This window comes from Pan paniscus, chromosome 20 (genome assembly GCF_029289425.2).
Source record: "Pan paniscus chromosome 20, NHGRI_mPanPan1-v2.0_pri, whole genome shotgun sequence".
NCBI classification, from domain to species: domain Eukaryota; kingdom Metazoa; phylum Chordata; class Mammalia; order Primates; family Hominidae; genus Pan; species Pan paniscus.
Genome location: NC_073269.2, coordinates 52,783,376 through 52,811,050, shown reverse-complemented (window position 1 = coordinate 52,811,050; position 27,675 = coordinate 52,783,376). Strand labels below are relative to the sequence as shown.

The 27,675-nt window shown below is 53.8% G+C and overlaps 2 protein-coding genes across 5 annotated transcripts; both read left to right on the top strand.

Annotated features, from left to right (window-relative positions):
* The first annotated feature begins 105 nt into the window (after positions 1 to 105).
* On the top strand, positions 106 to 13,679 carry DACT3 (dishevelled binding antagonist of beta catenin 3). Its single transcript, XM_034945998.4, has 4 exons — positions 106 to 473; positions 8,187 to 8,283; positions 8,450 to 8,602; positions 11,421 to 13,679. Exons 1-4 carry the CDS (start codon positions 225 to 227, stop codon positions 12,809 to 12,811), a joined length of 1,890 nt encoding a protein of 629 aa, XP_034801889.2. The 5' UTR covers positions 106 to 224; the 3' UTR covers positions 12,812 to 13,679.
* Positions 13,680 to 15,991: 2,312 nt separating this feature from the next.
* On the top strand, positions 15,992 to 27,072 carry GNG8 (G protein subunit gamma 8). Of its 4 annotated transcripts, XM_034945999.3 has the most exons (4): positions 16,024 to 16,078; positions 21,931 to 21,993; positions 26,362 to 26,488; positions 26,883 to 27,072. In XM_034945999.3, exons 3-4 carry the CDS (start codon positions 26,405 to 26,407, stop codon positions 27,009 to 27,011), a joined length of 213 nt encoding a protein of 70 aa, XP_034801890.1. In that variant the 5' UTR covers positions 16,024 to 16,078; positions 21,931 to 21,993; positions 26,362 to 26,404; the 3' UTR covers positions 27,012 to 27,072. The 4 variants fall into 4 exon arrangements, with proteins under 4 accessions (XP_034801891.1, XP_034801890.1, XP_024782474.1 ...); XM_034946000.3 differs by lacking the exon at positions 21,931 to 21,993 and having other exon boundaries at positions 15,992 to 16,078; XM_024926706.4 differs by lacking the exons at positions 16,024 to 16,078; positions 21,931 to 21,993 and adding an exon at positions 25,021 to 25,126.
* The last annotated feature ends 603 nt before the right edge of the window (positions 27,073 to 27,675 follow it).

Genomic DNA, 27,675 nt, shown 5'->3' with positions numbered 1-27,675 from the left:
TTCGTCAAGAAGCTTATTCGCCAATAGGCGGCTGTTGCTCGGTCGCCGGGGGCGTGGCCATGCAGATAAGGCGCGGGTGGGCGGCCCAATGGGCGGGCGCCTATGCAGATGAGACGGTGACAGCCCGGCCAGCGGGCGGGCGGGCAGGCTGCTGGGGCGGGGAGGTGGGACCGGGAGAGGGGTGGCCGCGGGGCCCGGCCGGGCTGGGGCGGGGGGCCGCAGCCATGATCCGGGCCTTCTCGTTCCCGGTGAGCCCTGAGCGGGGCCGGCTGCGGGGCTGGCTGGAGGGTAGCCTGGCCGGGCTCTGCGAGTTACATTGGCTCCGGGAGAGGCAGGAGTACCGCGTGCAGCAGGCGCTGCGGCTGGCCCAGCCCGGAATGGGGGGCGCCGAGGCCGAGGACGAGGAGGACGCCGATGAGGATGAAGATGCGGCGGCGGCGCGCCGGGCCGCAGCGGCCCTGGAGGAGCAGCTGGTAAGGGGCTGCCTGTCCGTCCGTCCCTCCACCCCCGTCTGTGTCTGTCTGTCTCGGTTGGATGCTCAGACACCGGGCGGGGGTTGGGGACCCGGGTAGGCAGGGAGTGAGAAAGGACAGGGGGTGGGGCTGACGACCCCGGAGTTCCGGCGGCTGGCCGGACCTGGCCTCCCCGCCCCCAAATCGGGGGAGGGGGAACTGCATCGCCCCCACTGGGGCCTCGTGAGAAACACAGGCCCTGTCTCTTACACCCCTTCCCCAAAGAAAATCCTTGTGGGCGCCAAGTATGTGTCAAACCCGAGACCGGATACTTTGCAGGCGTTGTCTTCTTGCGGCTTGGGAAACGGGGCGATAGTCCCCATTTAACAGAGAGACAAATTGAGGCTCAGAGAGAGCAAGCGACTCACCCAAGGTGACACAGCCAGGCTCCAAACATGCCCTTCTCTGGGCCCCGCCACCAGGGCTCCATCTTCCCTAAGTCCTGGTGTGCTTGGAGATCTCTGGAGGGGGCGGGGTGGGAGGAGGGGAATCTCAGGGCCTCCAGAGGGAGGGACCACTGCTGAGAGGAAGCTCACAGTCCCTGAGGACCCCCCACTGGGATCTTGACCCTTTGGTGACACTTCCCCTGCTTCCTCCCTGGCCCCAGCTCTCCTTGACCCAAGGGGAGGCAGGTCGAGGCAGCGCCTGGGGGAGACTTCTGGACTCTGGGTGTTCTCATGGTGGAAGATGGGCAGAGGTCTCCGGAATGACTTGAGGAGGCCCCATGCCTCTCCCCTTTCTATGTCATTCCTTGAGTCTCCCGATCTCGTCCTGGGGTTCTGTCACTCTCTCCGTCCTGCCACATCCCTGTGACTTTCTGTGTCTGCTTCTCTTTCTTCATCCTGTCTCTCTGTCTCTGTGATCTCTGTGTCCCTCTGCATCTGTCTCCTTGGCCTTCCCTTCCTGCCTGTCTGCACCTCGCTCTCTTCTTCTTGCCCGACGTCCCAGGCTCAGTCTGTCTTCCCCTCCCCCCAGCCCGCACACCCTGGCTCCACGGCAGATCCCCATCCCCAAGCCTGTGTGTGGCCAGAGCTTCCCGTTTCGGGAAACCTGAGCCGAGGTGGCAGTGGAGGGGGCTCTCCCCGCCGCTGACCTCGACCGCCCCCTCCCCAGATGGGGACTGGGGAGGAAGACTGAAGCCAGGCTCCCGGGGCTGCACGCCCGGCCCCTCCCCCTCTCAGGAGTGGGACCCCCCTGCACATTCTTTTCTGGAAACAGAAACAGCTGTGGGAGGCCCCACCCCCTCCCAAAGTTAGAGACGGATTGTGGGGGCCTTCGCTAGCTCCCCCCACCCCAAGCTGGCTCGGCTTGGAAGGCGCCTTCCATCCTGACAAGGAGAAGGCGAGGCATGAGGATGGGGTAGCTGTGGGTAGCTGTGTCCTCTCCCCCTCTGCCCTCGGTCTCTCCCCTTTTCACCCTTCACCTTCCCCATCTCTGCCCTTCAGTCTCCCTCTCCTCGGTCCCTCTGTCCCCTCTTCCCCCTCAGCCCTCTGTCCTCCCGGCATGAGCTGATAGTGGAGAGGCCTGTCCCCCCACCCCCCAGTCTCTAGGCAAAGCTTGTCCCAGCATCAGGGAGGAGGCGGTGGCAGGCGGGGGGAGGAGGAGGAGCAGAGAAGCGCTAAATATAAACTTCTCTAGTGCTGGGGGTTCCTGGGTCCCTCTGAAGAGTGGGTTAGGGCTTCCTCTGATCCCCCAACCCTTGTCTTATGACTTATCCCCCCACCCCCAGCCCCTGCCAGGAATACACTTCCTTCAAGGCAAGAAAGACTGAAGCCAGACTTGATTACTTTCTAATAGGAATGATGGGGATACCAGGTAAAGATCAGGGGTGTTGCAGAGAAGAGAGGCAGGAATCCTGGGTGAGGGCAGGGGCTCCCTGGGTCCTGCTTGCTCTCAAGAAGGAAAAAGGTTCCTTTCATCAAGAATAACTTAAGTTAGACTTGCAGAATGACTTCCTAATAGAGATAAATGGGCACTGGATACCAACGAGGGGCATGTGAGGGGAGAAACAAGGTAAGGGAAGTTTGGGCAAAGGGGTCTCCAGGGGTCCTAACCACACTCTTATTAAGCCTGCAGAGGAAGGATGAGGGGCACCGTGAGGAGGCAGAGAGCCAGACTCAGGCCAAGGACTTTCTAATCTTTTAAAGATTCATCCTTTTGCAACTGGAAGGAATGAGGCCAGACTTGCAAATAGAGGGGTGTAGACTTGGAATATTTTTGGGGGGCGTCTAGGTGCTGGAGAGGAGGAGGCATCTCCTGTCTGTCTCCCTAATTTCTGCTCTTCCTTGTAATGGAAGAACCGGAATTGGACTTGGCAGAACTTACCAAAAAGTCTATCCTTTCACGTTTATTTATGTATTTTTAAATGATATATTTATTTATTCATTTATTTTTGGAGACAAAGTCTCTCAGGCTGAAGTGCAGTGGCACGATCATAGCTCACTGCAGCCTCTAACTTGGCCTCAAGCAATCCTCCTGCCTCAGCCTCCCAAGAAGCTAGGACTACAGGTGCACACCGCCACACTTGGCTAATTTTTTTTTTTTTTTTAAAGATATGAGGTCTTGCTATGTTGTTTAGGCTGGTCTCCAACTCCTGGGCTCAAGCAATCCTTCTGTCTCAGCCTCTCAAAGCACTGGGATTGCAGGTGTGAGCTACTGTACCTGGCCTTTATTTATTTATTCATTGAGACAGAATCTTGCTCTGTCACCCAGGCCGGAGTGCAGTGGCACAATCTCTGCTCACTGCAACCTCCACCTCCTAGGTTCAAGTGATTCTCGGCTCACTGCAACCTCCACCTCCTGGATTCAAGCGATTCTCCTGCCTCAGCCTCCCGAGTAACTGGAATTACAGGCATGCACCATCACCCCTGGCTAATTTTTGTATTTTTAGTAGCGATGGGCTTTCACCATGTTGGCCAGGCTGGTCTTGAATTCCTGGCCTCAAGTGATCCTCCCGCCTCGGCCTCCCAAAGTTGTTGGGATTACAGGCGTGAGCCACTGCGCCCGACACCTACGTTTATTTTTAATTAAACAATGGAAACATTTTCTATTTTCCTTGTAAGAAATTCATAGCTTTCCTGTAATCATACAAACTGGCATTTATTATGTGTCAAAAGAAACTCATTGGCCGGGCACGGTGGCTCACGCCTGTAATTCCAGCACTTTGGGAGGCCGAGGCAGGCAGATCACGAGGTCAGGAGATTGAGACCATCTTGGCTAACGTGGTGAAACCCCGTCTCTACTAAAAATACAAAAAATTAGCTGGGCGTGGTGGCGGGCGCCTGTAGTCCCAGCTACTCGGGAGGCTGAGGCAGGAGAATGGCGTGAACCCAGGAGGCGGAGCTTGCAGTGAGCCGAGATTGTGCCACTGCACTCCAGCCTGGGCGACAGAGCAAGACTCTGTCTCAAAAAAAAAAAAAAAAACTCATTTAATCCTCACAATAACCTCCAGGAGATGGTGTCCTATGATGCCCAGTTATAGATAAGGAAACTGAAGCCCAGAGAGGTAAAGCCACCCACCCAAGGTCACACAGCTGGGGAGCAGCAGAGCTTAATGTGATGCCAAGTCACGCCTCCTTAAACACTTCCTTCCACCATCCAGTCCCCTCATTCCTCCCCGGAGCCCCTAAATCCAACCTATCCCCTGAGGTCACCATCATTGTCACCTTAGTGTCACCTCCCAGACCTCTTCCAACATATCTCCTAACAGAAACTGTTTACATACCAGAAAACGTAGAGCTTTTGTCAAAGCTTTGCTTTTTACAAATTCTAGTCTCTTGGGTGAGGTCCCAGAGACTATGCCAGTCAAAGTGTGGCCTCCTAGCCAGCAGCACCACATGACATGGAACTTGTTAGCCATACAACTACTTGGGCGTGACTGCAGGCTGGAATCAAAAGCTCTGGGAATGGGACTCAGTCATTTGGGCTTTCACAAGCCCTCCAGGTAATTCTGAGTCACTCATACTATATATATTCTGCCCTTTTCTGTTTCTGCTCAATGCTATATCTTGGTAATGATTCTATATAGAAATTTGACTCATTCCGTTTTAACAGCTGTGTAGTATTCCATTGTATACATTCATTCTTTCATCTAATATTTCTTTTTAAAAAATAGACAGCTGGGTGCAATGGCTCATGCCTGCAATCCCAGCACTTTAAGAGACCGAGGCGGGAGGACTGCTCAAGCCCAGGAGTTCGAGACAAGCCTATGCAACACAGGGAGACCCTGTCTCTACAAAAAAATACAAAAATTAGCAGGGGTGTGGTGGCATGTGCCTGTAGTCCCAGCTACTTGGGAGGCTGAGGTGGTAGGATCACCTGAGCCCAGGAGGTGAAGGCTGCAGTGAGCCGTGATCGTGCCACTGCAGTCCAGCCTGGTGAGACAGTGAGATCTTGTCTCAAAAATAAAATAAAAAAGACCAGGCACAGTGGCTCACGCATGCAATCCCAGCACTTTGGGAGGCTGAGGTGGGCGGATGACTTGTAGTCAGGAGTTCGAGACCAACCTGGCCAACATGATGAAACCCTGTCTCTACTAAAAACACAAAAATTAGCCAAGTGTGGTGGGACATGCTTGTCATCCCAGCTGCTTGGGAGGCTGAGGCAAAAAAAAAAATCACTTGAACCTGGGAGGTGGAGGCTGCACCACTGCACTCCAGCCTGAGCGGTAGAGCTAGATTCCATCTCAAAAATAAATAAATAAATAAATAAATAAATTTCATATATATACATATATGTGTATATACATGTGTGTATATATGTGTGTATATATGTGTATATATGTGTGTATATATATGTGTGTATATATATGTGTGTGTGTGTGTGTGTGTATATATATATATATATATAGAGAGAGAGAGAGAGAGAGACTGGGTCTCACTATGTCGCCTAGGCTGGTCTTGAACTCTCGGCCTCCAGCGATCCTCCCGCCTTGGCACTTCCAGAGTGCTGGGATGATAGGCATAAGCCACCACACCCAGCCCATTAAATATTTCCTGAGCACCCACTTTGTGCCAGGCACTGTTCTAGGCACTGAGTGGGGGTGCACCTGTGAGCTAAACAGACAAATCTCTGTGTTCCTAGGGCTGACATTCTAGTGAGAGATTCAACAAACAAATGATACCTTGATGTATACTTTTATTTTATTTTAGTTGTTTTTGGAGATGAAATCTTACTGTCTCCCAGGCTGGAGTGCAGTGGCGTGATCTCGGCTCACTGCAACCTCCGCCTCCCTGGTTCAAGCAATTCTCCTGCTTCAGCCTCTTGGGTAGCTGGGATTACAGGCACGCACCACCACACCTGGCTATTTTTTGTATTTCTAGTAGAGACGGGGTTTCACCATGTTGGCCAGGCTGATCTTGAACTCCTGACCTCAAGTGATCCTCCCTGCCTTGGCCTCCCAAGGTGCTGGGATTACAGGCGTGAGCCACCGAGCCCGGCCTGATGTATAATTTTAAATCGAGAGGTCATTACTGATATGTAGAAAAAACCCGAAAAGCAGGGCAACGGGGTGCACAATGACAGGGGAGCTATTTTGGAAAGGTGTCAGAGAAGAGATCACCAAAGATCTGAATGAAGCAAGGAAGGTATGTGGGGGAAACATTCTCCCGAGGTAGGCGCATACATGGTATGTTCGAGGGACAGTGGCAAGGCCAGGCGTGGCTAGAGGGGAGTGAGCATGCCAGTGATTTGTGACGAATGTGACATGGGGTACATGGTAGGTCCGAGAGATTTTTTTTTAGTTACTTCCTGATGCGCACAATTCAGCTGCTTTTTTGAGTTCCGCTCAAAGATGACTTCACTGTGAGCATCTCAATATACCCAGGGCAGGAGCCCAGAGTGGAAGGATTTGTTGACCTTCCTCGAATAAACAGGCCCGGATGGGGGCTTCTGTTCTAGGGGGATGGGAGAGGCTGGGCCCTGGAGAGACTGGGATGGGGCGGGGGGGTTGTGGCTGCCGGGGAGCCGGCCAGTCTTTCTGCCCTAAATAGGCAGTGCTGGGTGCCTGCCCTCCCAAACCCTCCTCCCCACTTCCCTCCCTCCTGCGGTCCAGACAAGCCGCTTTTGTCTAAGGGTCAACCGTCAGCCCGAGGCTGCCTGCTGCTACCCGGCCTCACTCAGACCCATGTGAGACTTTTTCTGGCTCTGACCCTCTCTTTTCTAAAATGAGATTAAGTCCTAATGTCTTGGAGACCCCATCCGTGAGAAGTGCTCTTTTCCTGCGGCAAGAAGGATCCAGGGTAGACTCATGGAAATTTCTTTTTCTTTTTTCCTTTTTTTTGTCAGTCTTGCTGTGTTGCTTAGGCTGGAGTGCAATGGTGTGATCTCGGCTCACTGCAACCTCTGCCTACTGGGCTCAAGTAATCCTCCCGCCTCAGCCTCTCTAGTAGCTGGGACTACAGGCGCAAACCACCACGCCCCGCTAGTTTTTGTATTTTTAAGGGAGACAAGGTTTCACCATATTGGCCAGGCTGGTTCCAACTCCTGACCTCATGTGATCCGCCCGCCTCGGCCTCCCAAAGTGCTGGGATTACAGGCGTGAGCCACTGCGCCCGGCCTGACTCCCGGAAACTTCTTATGGCGATGAGGAAAGGTAGACCCACTGGAGCTTCCTGGTGGGAGTGGACCAAAGGCAGAAGGAGGATGTGGTCTCTAGGGCAAAGGAACGTGCTGGGATGGCTGCTGCAGTACCAGTAAGGCTAGACTCACAGGACTGTCTAGGAGGCTTGGGAGGTTCTTTCTGAAGGGAGAGCAAAGACGTTTATGAGTCGTGGTCAGCCTATTTTACCCATATGGGGGAAAGAGGCAATCTGCAGCAGGAAGGACTTAAGGAAGACTCACAAAAGGACCTTCTGTTGGTGATAAGGGGCAATGGGCGTATCTGAGAAAGAAGGTCAAAGACGGGGAGAGGCTGGGCGCAGTGGCTCATGCCTGTAATCCCGGCACTTTGGGAGGCCGAGGCAGGTGGATCACCTGAGGTCAGGAGTTCAAGATCAGCCTGGGCAACATGGTGAAACCCTGCCTCTACTGAAAACACAAAAATTATCTGGGCGTGGTGGCGGGCGCCTGTAATCCCAGCTACTCAGGAGGCTGAGGTGGGTGAATTGCCTGATCCCGGGAAGTAGAGGCTGCAGTGAGCTGGGATCACGCCGCTGCCCTCCAGCCTAGGCGACAGAGTGAGACCCTATCTCAAAATAAATAAATAAATAAAAATAAAAAAAGAAAAACTTGGAGAAGAAGGCAGACCTATGACTAAGGGATCTGGGGGTCCTGGGCACCACCTTTTAGCAGTAAACTGTCCTTACAGCAATCCTGAAGTTAGACTCAAAGAGGGACATTCTAATCAGGGTTGAGGGGCTCTGAGCACAGATTGGGGGTAGCAACTGATAAAGACGGGGCAAGAGATGGGGGTTTTCTGAGGCCTCATCACACCTAAGAGGGAATGAGATGGGGCTGCAGCATGAAGGACTGGAGTTGGAACGTCAGAAGGACTTTCTAATGGGGATGAAGGGACACAGATCTTGAGGGGGTCCTGGGACTCAGGTACTGCTTTTATCCTTTGAAGCGAGAGCCTCATTGTCAAAGTGAAACTCTGCCCATGAGCTCGTGGAATAGGGGACCAGTCGGCAGAGGACTGGGGGCCTTCTGACCATCCTTCTCTCCCTATGCCTTCAGGAGGCCCTGCCTGGTCTCGTCTGGGACCTGGGACAGCAGCTGGGAGACCTGAGCCTGGAGTCTGGGGGCCTGGAACAGGAGAGCGGGCGTAGCTCGGGTGAGCATGGATGGAGGGGTAGGGTTTGCCTGGGACGCCTCCATGTTCCCCGTATCCCTATTTCTCAGGCCCCCCGTGTCTCTCCCCACGCCATCTCCTCCTTTCCCCAGCTCTGGTTTTCCCACCCAAACCCCCTGAAGTCTCTCTGCTTCTCCTGGAAATTTAGGCTTCTATGAAGATCCCAGCTCTACAGGAGGTCCAGATTCACCACCCTCAACCTTCTGTGGGGACAGTGGCTTCTCTGGATCCAGCTCCTATGGTCGCCTGGGTCCCTCTGAGCCCCGGGGCATCTATGCCAGTGAGAGGCCCAAGTCCCTAGGTAAGGTGGGTGAGGGTGGGGCCCTGGGGCCAGGGAAAGGACAGTAAGAGGATGGTTGTGGGCACAGACTTCCGAATCGGGCCTGGATTCCAATTCCAGCTGTGACATTTCCTTTTCACGTGATTATGAGCAGGTCTCTTATTTCTGGGTCTCTGTTTTTCCATCTGTTAAAATGAAATATGGCCGGGTGCGGTGGCTCACGCCTGTAATCCCAGCACTTTGGGAGGTGGGCGGATCACTTGAGGCCAGGAGATTGAGACCAGCCTGGCCAACATAGTGAAACCCCGTCTATACAAAAATTAGTTGGGCGTGGTAGCGAACACCTGTAATTCCAGCTACTCGGGAGGCTGAGGTGGGAGGATCGCTTGAACCTGGGAGGTGGAGGTTGCAGTGAGCCAAGATTGTGCCACTGCCCTCCAGTCTGGGTGACAGAGCAAGACTCTGTCTCAAAATAAATAAATAAATAGGCTGGGCACAGTGGCTCATGCCTGTAATCCCAACACTTTGGGAGGCCAAAGCAGGTGGATCACCTGAGATCAGGAGTTCGAGACCAACCTGACCAATATGGTAAAATCCTGTCTCTACTAAAAATACAAAACTTAGCTGGGCGTGGTGGTGTGTGCCTGTAGTCCCATCTACTCTGAAGACTGAAACAGGAGAATTGCTTGAACCCTGGAGGTGGAGGTTGCAGTGAGCCAAGATGGAGCCGCTGCACTCTAGCCAGGGTGACAGAGTGAGACTCCATCTCAAAAAATAAATAAATAAATAAATAAATAAATAAATAATGGTATAATAACAGTGCCTCAATAGCCAGGCATTGTGGTGCATGCCTGTATCCCAGCTACTTGGGAGGCTGAGGCAGGAGGATTGCTTGAACCTGGGAGGCAGAGGTTGCAGTGAGCTGAGATGGTGTCACTGCGCTCCAGCCTGGGTGACAGAGCAAGACTCTGCTTCAAAAAGATAAAAATAAAACACCAGCCACACACACACACACACACACACACACACACACACACACACACACACAAACAGTGCCTGCCCTAAGGGGATATTTTTGAATATTCAGTGAGCCTCTGCTCTAAGGCATTGGACTTGGTGCATGGCAGTCACTGGTAAACAGGAACTGCTGTCATTCATTCATACAAGTAAGTTTTTGAGCTCCCACTATGTGCTATCTAGCAGTATCCCAGGAGCAATGAACAAAATGAACAGTAATGAACAAAACAGGCAAATCCCTGCCCTCAGGAAACTGCCAGCCTAGTTGGAGGAATAGATAAAATACAGGATAAATGGCCAGGCGCGGTGGCTCATGCCTGTAATCCCAGCACTTTGGGAGGCCGAGACGGGCAGATCACGAGGTCTGGAGTTCCAGATCAGCCTGACCAACATGGTCAAACCCCGTCTCTACAAAAAATACAAAAATTAGCTGGGCGTGGTGGTGCGTGCCTGTAATCCCAGCTACTCAGGAGGCTGAGGCAGGAGAATCGCTTGAACCCGGGTGGCAGAGATTGCAGTGAGCTGAGATCATGCCACTGCACTCCAGCCTGGGTGACAGAGCGAGACTTCGTCAAAAAATAAATAAATAAATAAATAAATAGATAGATAGATAGATAGATAGATAGATAAACCAGGATAAATAAGTCAAATATCTAGGGTACAAAATAATGCCATGTGCTATGACAAGAAATAAGCCGGGGAAAGGGACTCAGAAGTGTCCCTTTGAGTTTGGGGAGGGAAGTGCAATTTTAGAAAATATGGCTGGGGAGGGCTTCACTGAGACTGTAACATTTGAGTTGTGCCCTGAACTAAGTGGGGGAGTGGACCTAGCAGATATCCAGAAGGAAGAGCATTCTGGGAATCTGGAATCTGGAATGGGAAGCAGAAAGGCTCTGAGGCCAGAATGTGACTGGCGCCTGCTTTCAGGAGGCCAGTGTGGCTGGAGTCCTATAAGTAGAGGAGAAGGGTCAGCTCAGTGGTTCATGCCTGTAATCCCAGCACTTTAGGAGGCTGAGGCGGGAGGATTATTTGAGCCTGGGAGTTGGAGACCAGACTGGGCAACACAGTGAGACCCCATCCCTACAAAAAATCAAAAAATCAGCAGGGCATGCTGATGCGTTCCTGTAGTCCCAGCCGTTCAGGAAGATAAGGCAAGAGGATCCCTTGAGCCCAGGAGCTGGAAACTGCAGTGAGCTATGATTGCGCCACTGCACTCCAGCCTGGGTGACAGAGCAAGCAAGAACCTGTCTAAAAAAAAAAAAGGCCAGGCGCAGTGGCTCACACCTGTAATCCCAGCACTTTGGGAGGCCGAGGCGGGAGGATCACGAGGTCAGGAGATCGAGACCATCCTGGCGAACACGGTGAAACCCCGTCTCTACTAAAAATACAAAAAAATTAGCCGGGCGTGGTGGCGGGCGCCTGTAGTCCCAGCCACTCAGGAGGAGAATGGCATGAACCCGGGAGGCGGAGCTTGCAGTGAGCCGAGATCGGGCTACTGCACTCCAGCCGGGGCGACAGAACGAGACTCCGTCTCAAAAAAAAAAAAAAAAAAAAAAAAAAAAATAGGGGGTAAGATGTTGTGAGAGTTGGAGAGGCAGAGGCAGGACAAGTCACGCAGGGTCTTGTAGGACCCTGTAAAGATTTTATTATGAATTTTACAAGAAGGAAGGTGTGAGAGCAGGGTTTTTGCTGCGATGAGGATGGAAGGGAGGGAGGCAACCCGCCCCTTCCGGGCTGGATGAGAAATGGGAAAGGACTTTGAGAGCCCCTCCACTCTCTTTTTTTTTTCTTCTTTTTTTTTTTTTTGGCCTTCCTTCCCTAGGAGACGCCAGTCCCAGCGCTCCGGAGGTGGTGGGCGCGCGGGCAGCGGTGCCGCGGTCCTTCTCAGCGCCCTACCCGACGGCAGGGGGGTCCGCCGGCCCGGAGGCCTGCTCCTCGGCGGAGCGGCGGGCCCGCGCCGGGCCCTTTCTGACGCCCAGCCCCCTGCACGCCGTGGCGATGCGCAGCCCGCGGCCCTGCGGCCGCCCTCCCACCGACTCGCCCGACGTGGGGGGCGCAGGGCGGCCCCTGGACGGCTACATCTCGGCGCTCCTGCGCAGGCGCCGCCGCCGGGGGGCGGGCCAGCCCCGGACCAGTCCCGGGGGCGCGGACGGCGGCCCGCGGCGCCAGAACAGCGTGCGCCAGCGGCCGCCCGACGCGTCTCCGTCCCCCGGCAGCGCGCGACCCGCGCGGGAGCCCTCGTTGGAGCGCGTCGGGGGCCACCCCACCAGCCCTGCCGCCTTGAGCCGCGCCTGGGCGTCGTCGTGGGAGTCGGAGGCGGCACCCGAGCCCGCCGCGCCGCCCGCCGCCCCCTCACCCCCCCACAGCCCGGCTGAGGGCCGCTTGGTGAAGGCGCAGTACATCCCGGGCGCGCAGGCGGCCACCCGAGGCCTCCCTGGCCGCGCCGCCCGCCGCAAACCGCCGCCACTGACCCGCGGCCGCAGCGTGGAGCAGTCACCACCCCGGGAGCGTCCCCGGGCCGCCGGCCGCCGTGGACGCATGGCCGAGGCTTCGGGCCGCCGCGGCTCGCCCAGGGCCCGCAAGGCCTCGCGCTCCCAGTCCGAGACCAGCCTGCTGGGCCGCGCCTCCGCGATCCCTTCGGGGCCCCCTAAGTACCCCACGGCGGAGCGGGAAGAGCCTCGGCCGCCACGGCCACGCCGCGGCCCAGCGCCCACGCTGGCGGCCCAGGCCGCAGGGTCCTGCCGTCGCTGGCGCTCCACTGCGGAGATCGACGCTGCCGATGGGCGCCGCGTGCGGCCCCGAGCCCCTGCGGCGCGTGTTCCCGGCCCCGGCCCGTCCCCGTCAGCTCCCCAGCGTCGTCTGCTCTACGGCTGCGCGGGCAGCGACTCCGAGTGCTCGGCTGGGCGCCTGGGGCCCCTGGGACGCCGGGGGCCTGCGGGAGGCGTCGGCGGGGGTTACGGGGAGAGCGAATCGAGCGCCAGCGAGGGAGAATCGCCTGCCTTCAGCTCTGCCTCCAGCGACTCAGACGGCAGCGGTGGCCTCGTGTGGCCGCAGCAGCTGGTGGCGGCCACCGCGGCCTCTGGGGGTGGAGCAGGTGCAGGGGCGCCCGCAGGCCCCGCCAAAGTCTTCGTGAAAATCAAAGCTTCCCACGCGCTCAAGAAAAAGATACTGCGTTTCCGTTCGGGTTCTCTCAAGGTCATGACTACAGTGTGAGTTTGGGGATTTGCTTGGGCTCCCCCTTCATGGCCTCTGCACCTCCACACTCCCAACCACTGACCCTTCCACATCTACCTTCCAAAGACCATCGTTTTCTCTGCTTCCAAAGACCCCCCTCACTCTCCCCACTCCTAACAGTCTTGGTTGAAAAGGCTCCCCCACCACCACCGAGAGGAATGGGGAGGAGCCCTGTTTGACCCAGTTCAGCTTCTAGCTTGGAAGCCCTTGGGCAAGACAGTTCCCCTTCTCTGGGCGTCACTTTCCTCATCTGTACAGTAAGTGTCCATGTATGCAAAAGGGGTAATTCGGTTTGAATTTCCCCGTTTTAGTTTAGAAGCCTAGTCTGTTTGTTCCCCTTCACCGCTCTCCCTCTCATTCCTGATGAGCCCTCTCATTCCTCCTTTCCTTGCCCAGCTATGGCCCTCTCTCATTCACAAAGTGCCCCCTCCATGTCCCTGGACCCTTAAGATATCCCCTTGGCACCCTGGTCAGAGACTCTGTGTCTGACTCAGGTGGTTCCTGCAGAGTGCCCTGGGAAGGGAAGGAGCACTGATTTGGGGGTTTTGAGGGTCAAGTAGGGGTTGGTAACACCTGGAAAGAAGGACTCTCACTTCGATCCCTGGACAATTATGGAGGATTCGGAGGTAGAAGAGGGGAAGGAAGATGGTTTCTATCTCATGCCCCCCACTCCCTGTGAGAGGGAATGGGGGAAGCCTGATGACCCTCAGCTGTTCCAATCTAGTATTTTTTTTCTTTTTTAAAATTACTGTATTTATTATGACGATGGTGACTCCCCAGTGCAAAGGGGGGCCAGATTCTGTGTGTTTCTCTAACCTCTTTGTAAATAAATGCACAGTGTAACATATGTGGTGGACTCTCACTGAATGATTAAATGGGAGAAATGCTCTTTTTCCTTTGGACTAACATTTATTGAGCAACTTCTGTTTGCTGTGGATATGGCAGTTTCCAGGGAGGTCCCAGGGTGAATCTCAACATCATCTTCCTACCATTGGCTATTTTACATCAAGGAATCTAACCTTTGATTGGGTTATGTTTGGTTATAAGTACGATTTCAGGCAGGATGTGATGGCTCATGCCTATAATCCCAGCACTTTGGGAGGCAGGGGTAGGGGGATATCTTGAGCCCAGGAGTTCAAGACCAGCTTGGGCAACATGGTAAAACCCCATCTCTACAGAAAATACAAAAATTAGCTGGGCATGGTAGGTCATTTCTGAACTATCAGCTGCTCAGGAGGCTGAGGTGGGAGCATCATGTGAGTCTGGGAGGCCCAGGCTGCAGTGAGCCATGATTGTGCCACTGCACGCCAGCCTGGATGACAAGCAAGACCCTGTCTCAGAAAACAAAAAAATATGGTTTCGCAAAAATGGGAACAGCATGGGAAACAGCCCCTAAATCCCCTCTCTGACGGTCATCATAATCCGCAGTTCGATGTGCATCCTCCCATGTTTATGTGTTTGCATATATATATGAATCTAAATAACTATATAAATATATATGTATGAATATACATATAGTTATATATGTAATATATGTGTGAAATTATATATTTACATAAATTGAACTATATGTATGCAGTGTTTATCACTTCTTTGTGTGAAATCTCTGTGCCTGAAGATTTCTTTATGGGGAGGGTTTAAATTAAGGATTGAATTTCTTTGATAGTTATAGTACTATTTAGGTTTTCTATTTTTTCTTGTGTCAGTTTTGCTAGGCCCTATTCATCTAAGAATTTGTCCATTTCATCTAAATCTACTTATTTTTTCTTTTATTTTTTGAGATGGGGTCTTGCTCTATTACCCAGGCTGGAGAGCAGTGGTGTGATGATGACTCACTGTAGCATCAACCCCTCAGGCTCAAACAGTCCTCCCACTTCAGCCTCCTGAGTAGCTGGGACCACAGGTCCACATCACCCTGCCCAGCTATTTTTAAACTTTTTGTAGAGATGGGATCTCCTTATGTTGCCCAGGCTGGTCTTGAACTCATAGGCTGAAGTGATCCTCCTGCCTTGGCCTCCCAAAGTGTTAGGATTACAGATGTGAGCCACCATGTCTGGCCCATTTCATCTAAATTTGGGTAACACATTTTCCTATCACTATATTATTATTGATAGGTGCATATAAGACTCCATTATGGTCAGGTGAGGTGGCTCACACCTGTAATCCCAGCACTCTGGGAGGCCAAGGCAGGTGAATCACCTGAGGTCAGGAGTTTGAGACCAGCCTGGCCAACATGGCAAAACCCTGTCTCTACTAAAAATACAAAAATTAACCAGGCGTGGTGGCGTGTGCCTATAGTCCCAGCTACTCGGGAGGCTGAGGCAGGAGAATCACTTGAACCTGGGAGGTGTAGGTTGTAGTGAGCCAAGATCGCGGCACTGCACTCCAGCCTGGGTGACAGAGTGAGACGCCATCTCAAAAAAAAAAAAAAAAGACTCCATTATGGGGATTCTCATAATCTAACCCTATTGTCAGCTCTCCAATTCTTTTGCTATTATGAATCTTGCTACAGTAATGTCCTTGTATTTGCCTCTTTGTGCATGTCTGTGTGTATTTTTGTAGGACCCATTCCTAGAAATAGAGTTGCTTGGTCATTAATAGTATGCCAATTTAAGAACTTTTAATGGACACTGCCACACTTCCATCCATTAGCACTGCCCCCAGCTGACATTTCTAACAGCAGTTTTTCAGATCTCTGTTTTCTACCCCTTCACCAAACGATAGATGCTATTGATCATTTTCATTTTGCAAATCTTATGGGGAGAAACTGTGTTCTGTTTTAATTAGCATGTTTCCTCCCTTTTCCTTGAGGTAACACATAGTTTTGGGTGCTTATTGGCTCTTGCATTTCCTCTTATGTGAATTGCCTTTTTACTCTTTTCCTTCCTTCCTTCCTTCCTTCTTTCCTTCCTTCCTTCCTTCTTTCCTTCCTCTTATTTTTTATTATTTTTTTTGAGACAGGGTCTTGATCTGTCACCCAGCCTGGAGTGCAGTGGTATAGCTCACTGCAGCCTTGAACTCCTGGGCTTCAGCAATCCTCCCACCTCAACCCCCCTGAGCAGCTGGGACTAACAGGCATGCACCACAACGCCTGGCTAATTTTCCAATTTTTTGTAGAGATGAACTCTTGCTATATTGCCCAGGCTGGCCTTGAATTCTTGACCTCAAGCAATCCTTGCACCTTGGCCACCAAAAGTGTTAGGATTTCAGGCGTGAACCACCGTGCTCATCCTGTTTTTCTATTGGGTATGTAAAATTATACTCAGTTTTCAGGTGGGTAAATGGAGGCTTAGAGAGGAGCCATTACTTGCCCTGGTCACAAAGCAAGGGGGATCCAGGGCTAGGACCCAGCCCCCACCTGAATCCACAGTCAGAAGGATGGGTGTGTGTTGCTGCTTTGACCTTTGAATCTGCATGGGTAGATCTACCTCCCTTTGAGCTCAGAAAGAGCAGGGACCAGGTCTGCTGTGTTCACTTGTATCTTCAGCGCCCAGCCAGGCACTGGGGTTAGAGCAGGGGACAAAACAGGAAAAAAAAACCCTGCCCTGTGGAGCTTCTATGGTGGGGGTAGGGTGAGGGATAGACCTATGTTTCACTTAGAGTAATAATGAATAAAAGTTATTTTTAAAAGTTTTTCCAGGAAAAGCTATTGCTTGGCAGGCCCTTGGGAACAATTACTCCAACTTCATTCCATAAAAGGGGCAACTGAAGTCAGAAAGGAGAAGAGATTTGTTTGTCTAGGGCTACATAGGTCACTTAGTGGCCAAAATGGTTGAAGTAAATATGGATGGATATTTAAGGGTCTCCCTTTTAAGGTTTTAGTGCTTACAAAAAATAACAGCTAACACTTATTTGAGCACTTATGACGTGCTGGACTCTATTCTCACCACTTTACACATATTGACCCATTTAATCCTCTCCACCTGTATTAGTCTGTTTTCATGCTGCTGATAAAGATATAACCTGAGACTGGGTAATTTTTAAAGAAAAAGAGGTTTCATAGACTCACAGTTCCACGTGGCTGGGGGGGCCTCACAATCATGGCGGAAGGTGAAAGTCACGTCTCACGAGGTCAGGAGTTCGAGACCAGCCTGGCCAACACGGTGAAACCCTGTCTCCACTAATAATTAAAAAATTAGCCGGGTGTGGAGGCCGGGCGCAGTGGCTCACGCCTGTAATCCCAGCACTTTGGGAGGCCGAGGCGGGCAGATCACGAGGTCAGGAGATCGAGACCACCTGGCTAACACACTGAAACCCTGTCTCTACTAAAAATACAAAAATTAGCCGGGTGCGGTGGCAGGCGCCTGTAGTCCCAGCTACTCGGGAGACTGAGGCAGGAGAATGGTGTGAACCCAGGAGGCAGAGCTTGCAGTGAGCCGAGATCGCGCCACTGCACTCCAGCCTGGGTGACAGAGTGAGACTCCGTCTCAAAAAAAAAAAAAAAAAAAAGAATTAGCCAGGTGTGGTGGTGGGTGCCTGTAATCCCAGCTACTTGGAGGCTGAGGCAGGAGAATCACTTGAACCTGGGAGGCAGAGGTTGTAGTGAGCCAAGATCACGCCACTGAACTCCAGCCTGGGTGACAGAGTGAGACTCCATCTCAAAAACAAACAAACAAACAAACAAAAATGTATCTGAAGCTCATAGGTGGCAAAGCCAGGATTAAAATTCAGGCACACTATTTTCAGAGTTCATGGCCTTAGTCAGTGCCCTACATGGTCTATTTGCTGGATCCATGATCTTAAAAAGGATATACCAGGAATGGGTCCCAGGGAGGGAAGCTGGGGGTGGTGGTGGTGGTACCATAATAAATATATTCTATAGTTTGTTAAAGGTGATGACTATAGGGAAAAACTGACCAGAGATATGAGGGGATTGGGTGGAGTGGCGAAGCGGGGAGTTTGTAATTTTACTTATTAGTTTTTGAGATAGGGTCTCACTTTGTCACCCAGGCTGGAGTGCAGTGGCATAACCATGGCTCACTACAACCTTGACCTCCTGGGCTAAAAGGATCCTTCTGCTTCAATCTCCCAAGCAGCTTGGACTACAGGCACACACCACCATGCATGGCTAATTTTTATTTTTTTTGCAGAGGCAGGGTCTCACCATGTTGCCCAGGCTGGTCTCCAACTCCTAGTCTCAAGTGATCCTCCTGCCTAAGCCTCCCAAAGTGTTGGGATTACAAGCATGAGCCAGTGTGCCTGGCCAAGGGAGTGTGTAATTTTAAGTAGAGTGATCAAGAATGGTCTAATTGAGAAGATGGTGGTTCATGCCTGTAATCCCACCACTTTGGGAGGCCGAGGCAGGTGGATCACCTGAGGTCAGGAGTTTGAGACCATCCTGGCCAACATGGTGAAACCTCGTCTCTACTAAAAATACAAAAGTTAGCCAGGCGTGGTGGCATGTGCCTGTTGTCCCAGCTACTCGGGAGGCTGAGGCAGGAAAATCGCTTGTACCTGGGATGCAGAGGTTGCAGTGAGCCGAGATCGCGCCATTGCACTCCAGCCTGGGTGACAGAGCAAGACTCCGTCTAAAAAAAAAGAATGGTCTAATTGAGAAGATGACATTTGAACAGAGACCTGAAGGAGGTGGAGGAGTGAGACTTATGAATATCTTGGGGAAGAGTATCCTGGGCAGAGGAAACAGCCAGTGCAAAGGCCCTGAGGCAAAACTCTGCCTGGCATGTTGGCAAAACAGCAAGGAGGCCAGCTGGAGTGGGGAGGTGAGAGGGAGGGGAGGTAAGGACTGTCACATCGTGGGGGCCTCATGGGCTATGGTGGGGATTTTGGTTTTTATTTCCTGGCACCCATAGGAGAATTCTGAGCATATAAAAGAGAGTTTTTAAAGTTTTTTTTTGGTGGGGGGGGGAGGGTTAATAGCTGTACTGAGATATATTCACCTACCAAAAAATTTACCCATGTAAAGTATACAGTTCAATGTTTTTAAATATATTGAATATAAAAGACATTCAGTATTTTAGTGGCCAGGCGTGGTGGCTCATGCCTGTAATCCCAGCACTTTAGGAGGCTGAAGTGGGCAGATCACTTGAGGTCAGGAGTTCAAGACCAGCCTGGCCAACATGGTGAAACCCCATCTCTACTAAATATACAAAAAAATTAGCTGGGTGTGGTGGTGCGTGCCTGTAATCCCAGCTACTCAGGAGGCTGAAGTGGGAGAATCTCTTGAACTTGGGAGGCGGAGCTTGCAGTGAGCCGAGATCACGCCACTGAACTTCAGCCTGGGCAACAGAGCAAGACTCAGTCTCAAAAAAAAGAAAAAACCAGTATTTTAATATATTCAGAGTTGTGCAAATATCACCACAATGAATTCTAAAACATTTCCATCGCCACCTAAAGAAACCCTGCACCACAGCTGCCATCCTCCAACCTTCCCAGCCCCTGGCAACCAGTAATCTACTTTTGCCTTCTATAGATTTGCTAGTTCTGGACATGTCATATAAATGGAATCATACAATACAGGCCTTTAGTGACTGGCTTCTTTCACTTAGCCCAGGTTGGAGAGTAGTGGTGCAATCACGGCTCCCTGCAGCCTCTACCTCCTGGGTTCAGGTGATCCTCCCACCTCAGCCTCCTGGGAAGCTGAGACTGCAGGTACATGCCACCGTGCCTGGCTGATTTTTTAATATTTTTTTGTAGAGACAGGGTCTTGCCATGTTATTCAGGCTGGTCTTGAACTTCTGGGCTCAAGCAACTTGCCTGCCTCGGCCTCCCAAAGTGCCGGGGTTACAGGCGTGAGCCACCACACCCAGCCAGCATACTGTTTTCAACTTTCATCCATGTTGTAGCAGGTATTAGTACTTCATTTCCTTTTATTGACAAATAATTGATAGTCCATTGTCTGGATAGACCACATTTCATTTGTCCATTCATCAGTTGATGAACGTGTGTTGTTTCCGCTTTGGGCTATTATGAATATTGCCTCTGTGAACATTTTTATATACGTGTTTGTATGTTTTTATTGCTCTTGGATATACACCTAGGAGTGGAATTGCTGGGTCATACGTTAACTCTATGTTTAACCTTTTGAGGAACTGCCAGGATTTTTTTTGAGATAGAGTCTCACTCTGTCACCCAGGCTGGAGTGCAGTCGTGCGATCTTGGCTCACTGCAACCTTCGCCTGCCAGGTTCAAGCGATTCTCCTGCCTCAGCCTCCCAAGTAGCTGGGATTACAGGCGTGCACCACCATGCTCAGCTAATTTTTGTATTTTTAGTACAGATGGGGTTTCACCATGTTGCCCAGGCTGCTCTTGAACTCCTGACCTCAAGTGATCTGCCCGCCTCAGCCTCCCAAAGTGCTGGGATTACAGGCATGAGCCTCCATGCCTGGCTTGCCAGGTTGTTTCCTAAAGCGACTTCACCATTTTACATCCCCACCAGCTTATGAGGGTTCAGGTTGCTCCACATACTCACTTGCTATTATATGGGGACACTTTGAAACAGTGTCCTTTTGGCTGCTCTGTGGGAAACAGGCTGAGGGGGACAGGGAGAAGATAGGCGGTCAATGCAGAGGTCACTGTAATAGTCCAAGCAGGAGGGAACGGTGTCTGGACCCAAGTGGGGACAGCGGAGGAAGTGAGAGGGATTGGATTCTGGAATTGCTTTGAAGATAAAGCCAACAGGATGTCTTACTGGGTGACTTGTGGAGTGTGAGAGAAGGCGGGGAGTCAAGGATGACCCCAGCCCAGGTGTGGTGGCTCACAGTTCAGGACCAGCCTAAGCAACATAGCCAGACCCTGCCTCTAAAAAAAAAATAAAAAGTTAGGCTGGTTACAGTGGCTCACGCCTGTAATCCCAGCACTTTGGGAGGCCGAGGCAGGTGGATCACTTGAGGCCAAAGTTTGAGACCAGCCTGGCCATCATGGTGAAATCCCATCTCTACTAAAAATACAAAAAAGGTAGCCGGATTTGGTGGCACATGCCTGTAATACCAGCTACTCAGGAGGCTGAGGCATGAGAATTGCTTGAGCTTGGGAGGCGGAGGTTGCAGTGCGCCGAGATTGTGCCACTGTACACCAGCATGGGTGACAGAGTGAGATTCTGTTAAAAAACAAAACAAAACCTGTTCATGGTTGTGCATGCCTGTAGTCCCAGTTACTGCAGAGGCTGAGGCAGGAGGATCACTTGAGCCCAGGAGTTCAGGCTGCAGTGAACTATGATTGCACCACTGCACTCCAGCCTGGGCGACAGGCAAGACTCTGTTTCAAAACAACAACAAAAACTCAGAGATTTACCATCACTTGAGATGGGTAAACCTGAAGTAAGAGCGAATTTGGTCGATGGAATCAGCTCAGTATTGGATGCGTTGAGTTCGAGAGACCCACTAAACACCCAGGCGGTTGGGTATTTGATCCTGGAATTCACTCTTGCCGTTTGTTGATGATTTCTTGAATAATTAACGTCAGAACGGAATCCGAATCCAGGGCCTCAGTTTCCTTTTCCAAAAAATGGGGACTGTAATGCCTTCAAGCGCTAGGCTGTCATGAGGCTGGGGCACAGGACAGGAACTGAGGTCATCTGCTGCGGTCTGCAGCTCAGGAGAGGAACGGAGGCTGCGCTCACGGCAGGCAGTGTCTGTCTGTCCGTCTCCCCCATCCCCCAGCTTCTGGCCGCGGTGGAGGAGCGGGAGGGAAGACTGGATCGTCACCCTGTCTTCCCCCTCTCTGAGCTGGTTTCCTCCTCGGGGGCTGCCCAGGCCAGACTGCTGATAGAAACCAGCTGCGAGAGGCGCGGAGGCTCGGCACACGCCCAGGCCCCTCCTCGGCGCCGGCGGACCCCGATGGCGGGGCGAGGAGCGCCTTGGCTCCCCTCCCCTCTTCCGCAGCCGGGCCTGGGGCCCTGGCACGTCCGGCGCGCCTGATGCTTTCCAGATGTGGGCTTGGTTTCCCTCCTTTATCTGGCCCCGTTGAGCCCGCAAGGGGAGGGGGGAGGGGAGCTAGGGTCCGAGACCCAAATCTCCACCAGGGACTCGGGTCGGGGTCCCCTCCCCGCCCGTCTCCCTTCCCTGTCCAGGCGGTGAAAACCGAGTTAGGGTGGGCTGACTGCGGTAAAGATGCTCCTCCCCACCTCCACCTCTTCCTAGGGCTCCCGCCTTCTCCAGGTCCAGAAAGAACCCCAAGCCCCGTCCATCGGGACACGCCCCCAGGTACACCGAGGGGCACGCCCCCTTAGAAACCCCGCCCCGGACCCCTCCCCTTCGGTCGCGCCTCTGCAGGCCCCGCCTCCGTCGTCGGGTCCCCACTGGAAGGCGCCTTCTGTGCATCTCTTTGTCTCTCTGGCCGCCTCTGCCTCCATCTCTGTGTGTCTGCGTCTTCGTCCCTGTCTCTGAGTTTCGGCTTGGGTGTCTCTCTCCTACCCCCGTCTCTCTGTGTCCTGTCTGTCTCTGCCTCTCCTGTCCCTCTCCCCGCAGCGCCCTCCCCGTCTCTGTCTCTCTGAGTCCCTAGCTCGCTCCTTCTCTAAATCTGTGTCCCTATAGCCCCCTGCGTCTCTCTGACTCTCCCTGCATCTCCCTCCCCTGTCTGTGAATTTCTCTGCGTCCATCTTCTGTCCTCTCCCTCCGGCCCCTGGCTCCCTGCCGTGCTTCCTCTGGTCCCGAGTCTCCCCTTCATCTCCCGCCTGGCCCTCCTCCCTGTGGCCACCTCCTCCCTGCGGCCTCTCGGGGCAGGGTGGGCGCCTGGGCGTGCTGCGCGCGCCCTCATGTGGCCGGCAGACGCTGCGTGTGAGCGCCAAAAGGGGAGTGCTGGGGAGCGGGGGACGCTGGTGTTCGCGGTGACACTGGGAAATGGCGTGTGACACCTGGAGGCTGTGTGAGTGTGTACTGCCGGGAGACGGCGTGAGACGTCTGGAGAGTGTGTGAGTGTGTACTGCCATGATGGTGTGTGACTCCAGGAGATCTGTGAATGTGTACTGCTGTGAGATGGTGTACGACGCCAGGAAACTGTGTGAGTGTCGACTGCCGTGAGATGGTGTGCAGTGCCAGGACCAGGACACCATGAGTGTGTACTGCCATGATGGTGTACTGGTGAGATGGTGTGTGGTGCTGGGAGTCTGTGTGTGACTGATTGATGTGAGATTATGTGCGACAAGGAGAGACTGAGTGGGACTGCATATGTCAGAGATGACATGTCGCTGACTGTGTGTGACACTGAGATTACTGGTGATGCTAAGAGATTGTGGGTGACTGTGTGTGCTGATGAAAGGTTATGTGTGATCGGGTGTGGGAGAGACACTCTTTGGGGCTCTGTATGGGACATTGAGAGACCGTATGTGGGAGTGAGAGACCGTGTGTGACGGTGCGTGTGAGGGGGCAGTGTGTGTGGCTGTGTGCAACATGGTGAGCATACGGTGCTGTGTGTGTCACACAAGTAGATTCTGTGTGAGAGAGAGTGAGACTGATGACTGATGTACACTGAGAGGTGGTGTGGGCAGGTGTCATGAGAGGCACATAGGGGGCCTGGGTGGGACAGACGCAGTGAGTGTCAGACAGTCTGTGTTGGCCACACTGTGTATGGCTTGTGAAAAAGTGCGTGATCCGGGCACATTGCTGTAATCCCAGCACTTTGGGTAGCTGAGGCGGGAGGATCCCTTGAGGCTAGGAGTTTGAGACAAGCCTGGGCAACATAGGGAGACCCCTCCCCCACCCGCCGTCTCTACCAAAATAAAAATAAAAGAAATTAACCAGGTGCGGTTATGTACCTCTGTGGTCCCAGCTACTGGGAGGCTGAGGTTGGAGGATCGCTTGAGCCTGGGAGGTGGAGGCTGCAGTGAGCTAAGATCGCACCACTGCACTCCAGCCTGGGTGACAGAGAGAGAGACCTTGTCTCAAAAAACAAAACAAAACTGCGTGACTATGTGTGACACTGAGCTAGTGAGAGATGGCAGCATTGTGACAGTGCATGCGAGAGTTTGCGGCTGTGCAGGGCACTCGGAAGCGAGAGCGTGAGGGAGGCCTTGTGTGTAGAAGGCAAGAGATGATGGAGAGGTGGGAGTGAGTGTGTGAAACGCTGCGAGCTTGTGTGGGACTCTGTGAGACACTGAGCTATCGTGGGTAGCTAGGTATGACACCAGGAGATGGGATGCATGCGCGTGTGTGACAGGGACAGACTGTGTATGGAGGGAATGTGTCAGATGCGTGTGACACCAGGAGACTGTGAGAGAATGTATGTGACCTTCCATGGTTGTCACTGGACAGGCGACTGGGTGTTACTATGAAATACTGTAAAACAGTGTGTACTTGACAGGTTGTATTGGGTAATTGCATGCCACCGTGAGACACAGAAAGTGTGAGACTGGGACAGGGTGTGAGATTGAGAGAGAAGTTTAAATGGCATGCAAGGCCAGGCGCGGTGGCTCACGCCTGTAATCCCAGCACTTTGGGAGGCCGAGGCGGGTGGATGACCTGAGGTCAGGAGTTCGAGACCAGCCTGGCCAACATTGTGAGACCCTGTCTCTACGAAAAATACAAAAATCAGACGGGCGTGGTGTCAGGCACCTGTAATCCCAGCTACTCAGGAGGCTAAGGCAGGAGAATGGCTTGAACCCAGGAGGCGGAGGTTGCAGTGAGCCGAGATTGGGCCACTGCACTCCAGCCTGGGCAACACAGCAAGACTTCATCTCAAAAAAAAAAAAAAAAGGCATGCAAATATGTGTGACATTTGGAGACATTATGTGTGACACTGTGGTACGTTTGGTGCTCTGAGATAATTTATCTGACTGTGTAGCGCTTGGAGCTGCCATTGGTGGCGGCTGTGTGTGGCATTTGGGGCAACCGTGTGAGGTTGTGTTGAGCAAGGTCATTCGTGAGGTTGTGTGGTGCTACCGTGTGACAGGGCAAGATAGTTTTTGTCTGTGTGAGGGACAGTGAGCATGAGGCTGGGGGGGGTGGTGGTGACACCGAGGTGGCGAGTGTGGCTGAGTGAGCGGCTCTGTGGGACACACTGGAGAGGTTTGTTGTGACTGTGGATTAAATGTAGCAAGGCCCGGGGCCCACCTAGAGAGACTGTGTTTTCTAGTGAGTGTGAGAGAGGCACAGAGAGAGTCACACAAGAGGACAGCAGCGGCAGAGACACAGGGAGAGGGACAAAGATAGGACTGACAGACAAGAGAGAGGGCCCAGAGAGGGAGCCCCAAGGTGGCGGGGCGGCGGGGACGGTGGCTCCGGGAGGAGGCGGGTCCGTAGGGGCTGCGCCCCAGGGGAGGGGGCGGGGCGGGCCGGAGGGACCCAGACGCTGCCTCCCAGCCTCTGTCACCGCCGCCAGCCCGGCCCAGAGCAGCAACAGGTAGGAAGCTCCGGTCCCGGCCCCACAGCTGGTCCCTTTGCCTGCTCCGTGGCCACCGTCTCTCCGCCTGGGAATGAATGAGTGAATGAGTGAATGAGTGAGTGAATGAATTCTTCTGCGTCTCCATCAGCCTGTCTCTCGCTTTGTTCCTCTCTCCCACTTTCTGTTTCCATCTCTCCCCAACCCCTCCATCTCTCTCTTTGTCCTTCCCTTCTTTCCTCTGTCCCTCTATCTCCCCGTCTCTGTTCCTTTATCTCCTTGGTGTCTCTGCTCCTTCCTCCCTCCCCCCTTCCTCCATTTCCCCTTCTCTCTCCTTCGTCCCTCCCTCCATCACCCCATCCTCTCCCACCCCATCCGTCCATCTCCTCCATCCTCTCCCACCCCACACCCCCTCCCTCCATCTCCCCATCCTCTCCCACCCCACACCCCCTCCCTCCATCTCCCCCGCTCTGTCCCCTCTGTCCCTTTGTCCCCTCGGTGCCTGTCGCCTTGTATCACCCTGTTCCTTGCTCCCCCCTTCATTTGTCCCTCTATTTTCTCCTCCATCACTTCATTCCTCCCCCAGTCTCTCCCTCTCTCTATTCCTCCCCGTCTCTTCATTTCTCCCGTGCCTCAGTCTCTCCCTCCATTCTCTGTCTCTGCCTCTGCGCGTCCCGTTGTCCCTCTGTCCATCCGATAGGCCTCTCCTCAGGTGCCCGAGTTGGGCTCCCCCAACCCTCTCCCCTGGCTGCTAATGAGCAGAGGAGGCTTTGAGTTGACCAGGGCTAGGGTGGGGGGGCTCCCTGAGGGTGGCGGAGGGGGCAGCTGCTGCCAAGGCCCTAATGAGGCCCCCTCTGTGCCCCTCCCGCCGCGATCTTAATTCCCAGTTCTCCCTGGAGCCACTGCTAATTGGCCTGGGGGAGGGGCCCCCCTCCTGGCTCTCGCTCTGCCCCCGGGGGTGAGGACACCTGGATTCTGATCCAGCACCTGTGGCCCTGTCCTTCTGTCTCAGCCTCCCATCTGTGCGCCCCTCCTTCCCTCCCTCGCCCCTCCCTGCTCTCTCCCCACCTGCCTTAGCTACCTCCATCCGTGCACCCCTCCATCGCTCCTCCTGTTCCTGTCCCCTTCATCTGTCCCTCCCTCCACCAGCCCCTGGCCACCCCATTCACGCACCCTTCCACCCTCGCACCTGTTACTGGGGTCCGCCCTCTCGCCCGCACCTCGGGACCCAGACGTATCCTAACCTACCCCCACAGCCCCCACTCCCGCGCGTCTTTTAACCCCTTCCCCGCCGCAACCATGTCCAACAACATGGCCAAGATTGCCGAGGCCCGCAAGACGGTGGAACAGCTGAAGCTGGAGGTGAACATCGACCGCATGAAGGTGCTGGGTCGGGGTGGGGAATAGGGCGGGGGTTCTGGGCCTGCGGTCTGTCCGGGGCTGTGTCGGCCCGGCTCGGAGCCATAGTGCAAGGATGCCCCTGGGAACAGGGCTGGGCAAGGGGCGGGGCAGGGCAGGAGGAGGGGCCAGGACGAGGGGAGGGGCAGAACAGGGGAGGGGCCAGGACGAGGGGAAGGGTGGGGCAGGGGAGGGGCCAGGACGAGGGGAGGGGTAGGACAGGGGAGGGGCCAGGACGAAGGGGCGGAGTAGGGCAAGGGGAAAGGCCTGTATGGGGCGGGGCAAGGTGGGAGGAGGGGACAGGGCAAGAGGCGGGGCCTAAGTGGGCGGCTCCAAGGAGCCGGGCAGGGCGGTGACATCTCCACCCGGGTGCTCGCAGGTGTCGCAGGCAGCAGCGGAACTCCTGGCTTTCTGCGAGACGCATGCCAAAGATGACCCGCTGGTGACGCCAGTACCCGCTGCGGAGAACCCCTTCCGCGACAAGCGCCTCTTTTGTGTTCTGCTCTGAGCCCTCCGGACAGCTTACCCTCCCCTGCCAAAGTATGGATCCAATAAACTTGGTAACTGTGGTGGTGCCTGTGCTTTCAGGGAGACTGAGGCACGCACAGAGCTTGGGGCCACCGTAGGGGAAGCTGTGTCCGTTCTCATTCCTTCTGAGTGTGTGTGTTGGGGGTTGGGGTGGACGTGGAGGGAGTACGACTCCACCAAAGCTTCGGAGGAGATGAGTATTCGGTGCTCTCTCCTCCACGGTCGATCCTGAACTTAATGGTCCCGACAGCCCCAGAAGACAGCTAACTACTTGTATGATACCCAAGAGGAAACTGAGCCGAAGGAAGTCCTTTATTCAGAGTCACAAAGCTAGGCGGTAACAGAGCGCTGACGGGGGTACTCCAGTGCTCCCTGAACCCCTCCGCCATCCTCTCTCCTCTCCTCCCCACTGGCTTGGACATTCTTAGGGTCCCCAGCCCCCATCCCACACTTCTCACCCCCTTAACGACTCCTGTTTTCACACCTGGTTCCCCTCTACCGCAGGCCCGCTTCTGTCCTAAAGCCCTGCACTTTTTCCCTGCTCACTTGTTCATTCATTCATTCATTCTTCCAAACACTCCCTGAGTACCTACTCTCTGACCAGCGCTGGGCAATGCTAGGGACATGGCTGTGACCAAGACAGC

Bases quoted from the DNA above. Each gene is read 5' to 3' on its own strand.
- DACT3 (XM_034945998.4), top strand. From the start codon at position 225: ATGATCCGGGCCTTCTCGTTCCCGGTGAGCCCTGAGCGGGGCCGGCTG. The intron at 474-8,186 runs GTAAGGGGCTGC...CTATGCCTTCAG, and splicing joins CGGCCCTGGAGGAGCAGCTG to GAGGCCCTGCCTGGTCTCGT. The intron at 8,284-8,449 runs GTGAGCATGGAT...CTGGAAATTTAG, and splicing joins GGAGAGCGGGCGTAGCTCGG to GCTTCTATGAAGATCCCAGC.
- GNG8 (XM_008970686.5), top strand. From the start codon at position 25,948: ATGAGGCCCCCTCTGTGCCCCTCCCGCCGCGATCTTAATTCCCAGTTC. The intron at 26,064-26,361 runs GTGAGGACACCT...CTACCCCCACAG, and splicing joins CTCTCGCTCTGCCCCCGGGG to CCCCCACTCCCGCGCGTCTT. The intron at 26,489-26,882 runs GTGCTGGGTCGG...GGGTGCTCGCAG, and splicing joins TGAACATCGACCGCATGAAG to GTGTCGCAGGCAGCAGCGGA.